Below are 9,144 nucleotides of genomic sequence, written 5' to 3' on the forward strand. Positions count from 1 at the left end.
TTTTTTTTTTTTTTTTTTTTTTTTTTTTTTTGGGGAAGAGGAGCCTGAAATCCTGGCTGCATTTAGGTGGTTACTGGGAACTCCAGGGCACTGACATCAGATTGTTCCCTTGGGTCTGGACTGTGCATGGCTTCCCCATGCTGTTCTGCACTGGGGACAGTTCAGTTCAGTGTAACATTAATGGCAATATAAGCAGAGCTCAGTCCACTGATGGCTAAACAAAGCAGAAAAGGCTTTTTCCATTCTTTTTCCCATTTTTGGCTCTGCAGGCCAGATCACAGTGTTCTCAGTCAGTTTCCTTTTATCTTTACACAAGCAAAAATTTTCTTTGACTTCAGCAGGGATCTGCCTGAGTGAAAAATTCAGCAAATTTTCACGGAAATTATTCCAGCTTGGTCCTGATGTAACCAAGCAGACTCTGGTAAAATAGGATGAGTTCAGGACCGAGTTGTTCCTTTTATTTACTACTATATATTTTGAATGTGATGCTGCATATTGCCTTCCAGCCCAGCAAGGTTTCGGGTAGCACAGCTAAAGGTGCAGCAGTGACAATGAGAGAACAGAAAAGCAGCCTGTTGCAGTGGCCAAACTGCCAGGCTCACAACTATTGTTGGTTTCTAAGGTTACTGGAATTGCCTGAGCCTAAAAGAATGTCTTTGTGTCTCTTTTTTAAATCCTTTGTGATGCCTGCAGAACTGGGGGAAGGGAAGAGGTGAAGGGGGGGGTGGAGGAAGGGGGAGGGAGGTGGACAGTTCAAATCTGCCATATCCTGCTAATTCAGGGAGCAAACGGTGTTGAGACTGCCCTTCCCTTTGTGTGGTCACTAAAAAGGGTGAACAAATTTGGTTTTGGTCTAAGGCAGGAAAAGAACATATTCCAACTGTTTATTATTTTTATTTGTGCTCTCTTGCTCCCCTCTCCCAAGCAGTGACCAGTGTAATGAACTGTGTTCCTTCTGTTCTCTGGGACGGAAATATAAGAGGTGTACAAAGCATTTGAATTCCTCTGTGATTCCAAATGTATGGTTATTTTTTAAAAGTTCTGCATCCATTTCATGCAGCTGCAGACAGCTTCTGTAGCATTTATATTAGCTGGACAGGAGAACTTCAACACCCATTAGGTCATTAAAATTATTTTTGAGTAGGCATGCTGGAACAGGCTGTAATCTGGGGGAAATGGAAATAGCTGGGCTAATAAACCATTGCTCTGTTCTTGCAGTGATTTTTTTTTTTTGTCCTGTTATATCACTGCTTAGAAAATAGCAATGCAGCCCACTGTTGGTGTTTGTGGCATGGACATCAGCAGACAGTGCAGGGGAGATGTTTGTCTGTGATGAGTTGTCTTTCAGAAATGTTACAGGTATCATGGGATCATTCCTGCTGTTGCTTAGATTTTATACATCATGTGAACAGCAATTAAGCTGAATGCTTTCAAAATGGAAATCACTGACAGAAGGAGCTTTAATAGGTTAGTTATTAAGAAATATGTGATGGTTTCCCTTAGCTTTATGCACACTGCCTGTGACATGACTGGGGAGAGAGGTGGTTAGGGAGCCTTTAAAGAGATGGCTGAGTAGGTTGGACAATGAAAACGGGGACACTTGGGTACCATAGCTGGTTCTGTGGCTGGTGTACAACATACACTGGGGAATGACTTCCCATCTCTAAGATACTGTTAGCTCACTGTAAAACTGAAATAGTCATACTGGGCTTCTTTCTTAATGCTTCCAAAAAGTGCTACAGAGAGAAAGAAAACCCCACAAATGTTGTGATAGTGTATTCATGTTAGGCACATAGCCCTCTCTTCTTGAGACTTTTAGGCTCTGAAACTAGTTGGAGAAGTTGCCAAGTACCTGTAGAGTCTCAGAGAACAGCTGCAATACAGCCCTTCCCTGTCCACCTCTGAGGTCTAAATAGAAACAGCAGGTATAATGCAGGAGGTGCGTGCAGGTGAAGGGCTCTCCTGTGGCCCACTGCTTGTTCATAGTTTTTTGCTTTTTTAAGTGGTTCCGATTCCCTTTGCATTTCTAGTATTGCTGGAGGGAGTATTTCAAGATTTTACTAATCTGTGACATAACACCTTTGAAAAACAGCCTAATTGTAAGCAGTTTTTTAGTTCAGCGGTTAGAGAAACAATGCTCTTTTTCTCTCTCTCTCCTCCCCTCCCCTCTCTCCCCCCGAGTCCTCTCCCAAATAAAGCTGCCATGCAGGGAAGCACAGAAGCTCCCAGGCTCTCCTGTCAGAAATAGAGCACCGGATCTAATTTAGAATATCTGCTGACTCCTCTAGTCCAGAGTGAAGACTATTTTTGCTCAGTGACTTGCTCTAGACATTGTGAAGCTTGAAAGCTCTTGCTGTTATAATTGCTGTCTTGTTGTTGGGCTCCTTTCTTTCTTTGAAAACCTATATTTAAAACAGGAATAATGACTGCTTGTAAAATCCTTTAGTTCTGAAAGAGATTATAGTAGTAACAATGCACTGTTTATGGCATTGGGCAACAGCTAAAACTCCTGTGAACATGGATAACAGTCAGCCGGTCATGCTGCGTAGAGTGAAAGGGCTGTTCTGTGTGGACCTAGCAGACTTGGAGGTAGGTGGTGAATACAAGCTTCGAGTTTGTGATCCTGTTTGCTCTCTGTGAATACACAATTCTGAGGGGTAAAGAAACTTTGAACCCCTACCCCAACTTGTGCTATTTCTGTTTCTTTGTTATTGTTCCTCTAATCAGTTGCCAGACAGATTTTTATCATAGAAAACAGTGGCTAGTGTGGAGCAGGCTCTGCTTTGGAGCTGGGCTAGTATTGTTCTGTAACTTTCTTTTTAAGTATTTTTCTAGGAAGTGCTAGAGCCCTTGTTTTTGGCTAGGAGTCCTAGAGATTGATTAGCACTGTGTACATGTAGCTTAATACCGTAAATGATGCATAAATGGTTAGATATGGTGGATTGAAACTGGGAAAAGAGATACTTGAACTGAGAACTAGAAAAGGCAGGACAAGGAACCATACAGACAGAAGATACATTTAAGCTGCGTAGTGGTCTGCAGTGGGTAAAAGTTGCTCTGAAAATGGACCTAGAAAAATATACTGATCTGGATTGTCCTGCTCCCCTTGAAAGTTGGAGTCAAGAATTGAGGGGGGAGTGGGAGGGAAGGAGGATGTGAACAGAGCGCTGTCCCCACTCTTAGGCTGGTGGAAGAAGTCTCTTGCAGAGCTACTTACTAGGTTCTGGGCTTGGGGCATGTCTACCAAAAAAAAAAGATGAAAAAAACCTCTATTGGCTTATTTTCTTTAGCACAGAAAAAAATCCTCTCTGTCTTTACCATTGTTCTTCCCAGAAATGTCACTATTATATTTGTTCCCACATATAACTTGTCACCATCTTAAAAAGGAACTTAAGAACATAGTCATCTCCTTATCATCTTCTGAAACATGTCTGAACCAGCCCTGCTCACCATGTAGCAGGGGTTCCAGTCAATCAAGTTTGGAAAGCTGTTTTTAGAGTAGATAACTGTCATGCACAGGGAGGGGCAAATCCTGCCCTAGTGATTGCTGGCAATAAGCAGAACTTTGCCACCAGGGAGACTATGTGGGAGCAGATGAAACAGTACTGTGGCTGGGTCTGGTTTACGGCTGTTGCATTTGGGGAATGTATTTGACTCCCAGTGTATGTATTTTTTCGTAATACATCCTTTATGTATTATGAAACTTGTCTTGTTCCCCATTTATCATTTATGCCAAAGACCTACTTTCTTGTAAGTAGTCGAGAGCGGTTCCTGAGCAAGCCAGGGGCAGGCGCTTGGCACAGTGGGGAGCAGAGCAGGAAGGGCTCCTGCCTTGAGTAGGAATTGTCTGTTAAGAGTCTTCTGCTGCCCCGGTGAAAATCTGTAGAGGATGAGGCATTGGCATAGGGTTGATACTATGAGACCATGGCAGATGGTTATACTCGCTTGGACTATGATCTAGCTTGTAGCAGATCGTGCTGATCAGCTGTTGGAGGAAAAGTGTGGAGTTTACGTGCGTGCATCCTTACTCTGATTGGGGGAATAGAAGAAGCAGATCTGCCGAAGCCTATCAGGTTTCCACAGCTGTATCCTCTCATCTTTTTTTGTCAGCATATCTACATGAACAGACTATGAGGACTTTGGCCATTTGCTGGGGATTTCCATGGGTCTGGCAGCAGAAGCTCTGACTGGACTGCTAGATAGCAGAGATCTTGAGTGTGCTAATTGTGTGTATGCAAATTAACTCTGTCCTGCAGGCTTCCTGGACCTAAAACTCCATCACCATGTTCCAGCTGAAGGCCCCTCCCCAGTGTAAACAGCTCTTGGAAAATATTCGCTACTACTGCCAGGGTTCCCTTCCCCTACCAAGGGGTCCAGGTGCCCCTTGCACAGCCTTGTTCACTGTGAATCGTTCATGGCTTGAGGTCAGCATGAGGCTCACGCTACCCCTCAAGATCTGCAGTGAAACACTGCAACCACTACATCTGCCTTCCCACAGAAAAGTAGTAAGTGACAGCAGCTATCCTGTCCACAAAGAGCAAACTGAATGTGAATGCCCTGAGACTGTCAGCTCCTCTCCACCCCACCTGTTGTGTGAGAGGTGAAACAGGGAGATGTTATGTGAAACCATAGCCTGTGTATACTCACAGCTTAATGCCAGCTAGAAATTTCATGTGAGAGGCTTTCCAGAATGCCCATAGAATCTCCAGAAATTTAATAATACAACAGTTTTTCAGTACCTTCTTCACTGGACACCAGAAAACCAGAGCAAAATAACAACTAGCAGGCACAAAATGTTCTTAAGAGCATCCTTACATGCTTTGCTTAGAGCTATCAGTGGGAATTTAAGCACCTTATGTAATGGGCTTTCTCTTCTAGCATCTGCTCCTTTACAGCAAGATGATTGGTGAGGGAATGTATTGATTTAAGAGGAGGCATTTGGGGCCTTGACAACTGTCCGGCTTTATAGGAAGAGCCATGTCTACTAGGTCGAGGAGCAGGTCAGACTGATTTTGCAGAGTGCTAGCAGCAGCATTATCTCCGTAGGCTTATCTGCAGGGAGGAATCTTTACCAAAAATAACCCGTCCACTGTGTTAGATACCAGCATTTTTGCTATGTTTCAGGGATTTAAGTTGGACACCAGACAAGATTAAAGACCTTCTTACACTGTTGTGAACTCTTCACCCTGACTAATTGAGACTAACCTTTGGATGGCTTCTTGGATACACTGTGGTTTACTTTTCTCTCTTTTAAACATGCATACCATGAGGTGCACAGTCTGTATGTCTGATAAGCAGGAGGGCTTTGTAGAAAAGTTCTCTTACCTGTTGTAGAGAGGAATAATTTTCTGGTTTGGGCTTTTTAGCATCGCTTCTGCTGAGCAATATGTGGTGAGTAAGGCTTTAGATTTTGCTGGCAGTTTTGAGGTGCTGAAAGATTGAAAGCAGGTTCTGTCTCCTCCTGCTCTATTTTTTTTTAATCTGACCTTATTATTAGAGTAGTATCTGAATATCTTGCAGCTTCCCCTGTCATTCTGTAGTCAAGGCAAGGTGTGCCCAGGGAGATGGTACTTAGCTTGGCCCTAATGTGAAGCCTTTAAGCTGAATTTTTTTAAAGCTGTATTTTTTTAAAGCCACAGCACCCATGAAGAAGCAGGTAGAGAGGGGTCTGTTGGACCCACGTTTCTCACCCTTAATGCTGAAGATTGGGAGTAACCCCTTTGCAAGGGCCCAAAATTGCAGTTGCATTTAGGGGTTGGAGCCCACCACATGCTCCTCCGAGATGAACACTGTCAGGGCACTTCGCAGGGGACATTCTTCCCCCCAACTCAACAGCTGAGCCAGAGCATCAGCAGCAATGGAACCTGTTTTAAGAGCCATCTTGAACTAGTGACCCTCATCATTATCACATTGGCTGGGGGGGCTAACACAGAGCTAAATCATATCAGGCCAATCTTACAGGGATCAGGTTGACCAGTTTTATATTAAGCCACCACATATGTGCAGCACGTGAGTGGCTTTTTAAAGAAAGCCTCTTACTTCCCCTCCCCCCCCCCCCCCCCGGCACTTTTAAGGCTTATTTCTTTTGTCGCGTGTCATGGGGGCTGGCAGCAGGTTCAGAAAGTCTGAGCTCTCCCAGCTCAAGGTCATTGGGATTGTTTAAATATAATCTCCTTTTCTGTACTTATACTTTCCTACAACTTGCTATTCTGTCTTTCTAAAATTAAACTATTGAGCAAAAGAGTAGATTGGACTTTACATGCATGGCTAGGAAGGGGGCAAGCTAGCAGCAGGCTGGACCCTTTGTCAGGGTGTGTGTCTGCATGAGATTGTGCTAGGGATGCAGAGCAAAGTTCACAGTGAAGAACTGCCCTTTGCTGCTCAGTTGTGCCTTGTGTGAACCATTACAGCTTTTCATGGCAGGCCACACAATGAGTTGTAGAGCATAGACCTGCTTAAGAAAGTGAAACCAGGCAGCTTAGGGGTGATCAAGCCCTCCATAGTGATTGTGTCCTGCAAATGAATGAGACAAAGGAAAAAACGCCCTAACGCTTCTAAAAAGGTCAATGGTTTGGAATGTTTTGTAATTTTTAAAAAATTGTTGTCAAGGTTTTTTTCTGCAACCAGGAAGGCTTGAAAATTAAAAGTGAAAGCTGGGGATTCCTGGTTGCAGGGGTTTGATCTTTAAAAAAGAAAAGCAGTAAACACCATCAGACTTGCAAGAACAGGCAATCCTGGAGTTTAACTGTCAAGCTGCCATGGGACAGAGATGACAACTAAGTTCTCTGTGCCAGTAAACATTTGGTTGTGCTCCCCTCTGGGAATGAGAGAAGGACCTGTGAGGCTCTGAACACCACTGTGCAGGACCCAGGCCCACTCCATGAATATTGCAACACCCCATCCCTACCATCATTGGGCATTTGTACTGGTTGTGAGCTCAACAATTTTGTGCTTGTGAGTTGTGCCTTGGGAGCAGTGAGTGTGTGTGCTGTTACAACCAGGAGCTGAGCCTGGATGCCATTCCACATACCTCTTACAGTAGGGAATAGGAATTCCCCAGTTAAGCCTTGTCTATACTAGCACAACCGGGTGAGCTAATTTGGGGTAAGTTAAAATAGTCAGTTCCACCTTATTGATACAAATTGAAGCACACACTCAGTGTATATACCCAGTTTTTTCAGCCCAGAGGCCTAATAGCCCATTTCTTACTCCACTGAGGACTAACTGTACAGGTACAAGGTTCTTGTCAAAGGTGCGGTGTCATCTGCCCTAGGTAACTGCTGTACTTTGCCCTCCTTGTGCAAGGAGAACAGACAGAAGAGAACCTGACTGCATCCTGGCTACTTGAGTGGACACAGGCTTGCAGACCAGACAGATTTCCTCCTTTTTTTCTAGCCTCTGTGTTTTGGGGGTTTTTAAATTATTTTATTGGGATTTGCTTTACTGACTTTCTTGTGATCTCTAAACTGGGCAGGGAGAACCTTTTTCAGTACCTGATGTCACACTTGCTTTTATGAAGCAGTGTGGCTCACTACCATTTCTGCCAGCCCAAATGTTGTTTGCTGCACAGCCTTGATACCCCCCCTGTACCAGTCATTACCCTGAGTGTTAACACTGCAGATCAGTGGTGCTTGTCCACTCTGGATCCTGCCACAGAGCAGGCACTGGAGAAACCAGATCCCCAACTGTGCTGCGACCAGTCCCGTTCCAGCTGGCCCTGCATTTCAGCTGCTTGTGTTGGCCATTTAAAGCCTGGGTTATGGAACTGGCTGTGGTGGAAAAGCTGTGCTTTCCTGAAGAAATCTTAGTCTCTTCCACTTTACTGATTGACTTACTAATAGCTCTAATAAGTTACTGGTTACATTTGTGTCATGCAAAGGATAGGGAAGTGAGGTGATACTGGGTAACGTGACTTGGTAGCTTATACTGGGATCTGGAACGATGCTGCTGCTTAAAAGAGTGGCTACGTAATCTGGGTTGTTTTCTTAGTGGGGAGTGGTGGGGGTGAGGAAATGTTTCAAGATAATTCAAAAATGACATCACTGTAATCCCACTTATTCTAAGACCGTGTAAAAGCATGAAATGGGATAAATGTTTTTGTAAGAGACATGGGCTTTCCCTTATGCTTAATGGGTAAACATTAGCTTCCCTGCTCCAGGGCACAGGGGCACCTGTGGTGGTGCAGAAAACTTTCTTCCTTATTACACTAAAACTCGCTCCATGTTTGCCCCCAGTCACTGTCCCTTTTAGAGCTGATTGCGTCGCTGCGAGGCTGATGTCCTGCATCGCAGAACCGCCCTTGTGATACTGCTGAACAAAGATGCTTTTGTGAGCTGCCTGGCTGCGTGCAGGGGAGAGGAATTCAGGGGGTGCTGGAGAAATAACTAACTATAAGAAAGACTTGGTTTAATTCTGTTGTTATCAGCTCAGTTTGGTTGGGGATCTGTGTAAGCAAACCTGTACTGGCTTCATGCTGGAATATTTGAGTTGTGGAAACCCGTTCCAATTTCAACTCAGATGATCTGAACCCCTGGGGTTTTTTGTCCTTTGGAGTGTAATATTAGGTTAGGAACCCCAGGAGAGCAGATTTTGCACTGCTTTTTCACTGGAGTCTTTGTGCTTCCTGCATTTTACCCAAGTGGAAGTCATTCAGGAACAAACTTTTTTGGGGCAGCTTTACTCCTGCATCTTGGTGGTGCAGGTGTGCAGAAAAATGAATAATAATACCCAGCGTCAGGTGGGATATCTGTGCTTTTGTTATTCTGCTAATATTAATTATAGAAGAACAAGAAAATTTACCCCAACTTCATTGAACTCTGGCTCTACTATGGACCTGCTTTGTGCTTACTGCTCATTTCAATTCTTGGCCTCTCCTTGAGTCAGCTGTGTTTTGTGTTTCATCCGGTTCAGGGCAAGTGACAGAAGATGCAGGATGCATTTCTTAGACTTCTGCCCTTTCTTAATTTATTCTTTTTCTTTGCTCCATGCAACAGTTACTAAAAATGGGAACTATGTGATTACTCTTTGTGTTACCACCTACAAAGCTCCAAAGGTTGGGGCTGTTTCCAGCACTGTGTCATGGTTTAACCCCAGCCAGCAACTAAGCCCCACACAGCCACTCTCTCAATCGCTCCCCCCCCGGTG

At 44.2% G+C, this 9,144-nt stretch overlaps 1 protein-coding gene across 8 annotated transcripts in view; it reads left to right on the forward strand.

Annotated features, from left to right (window-relative positions):
• KSR1 (kinase suppressor of ras 1) overlaps positions 1-9,144 on the forward strand; it is a 38,158-nt gene that overhangs the window by 1,472 nt on the left and 27,542 nt on the right. For 6 of the 8 annotated variants that reach the window (XM_009278260.1, XM_019471801.1, XM_019471803.1 and 3 more), the window contains exon 1: positions 2,298-2,589. The exons of the other annotated variants lie outside the window; for them this stretch is intronic. In XM_009278260.1, coding sequence (XP_009276535.1) covers positions 2,473-2,589 — 117 coding nt within the window. In that variant the 5' untranslated portion in view covers positions 2,298-2,472. Of the gene's footprint in view, positions 1-2,297; positions 2,590-9,144 lie in introns of those variants that run through there. 8 annotated transcript variants of the gene reach the window in all.

Source organism: Aptenodytes forsteri, unplaced genomic scaffold (genome assembly GCF_000699145.1).
Source record: "Aptenodytes forsteri isolate BGI_AS27 unplaced genomic scaffold, ASM69914v1 Scaffold66, whole genome shotgun sequence".
In the NCBI taxonomy this organism is placed as follows: Eukaryota; Metazoa; Chordata; class Aves; order Sphenisciformes; family Spheniscidae; genus Aptenodytes; species Aptenodytes forsteri.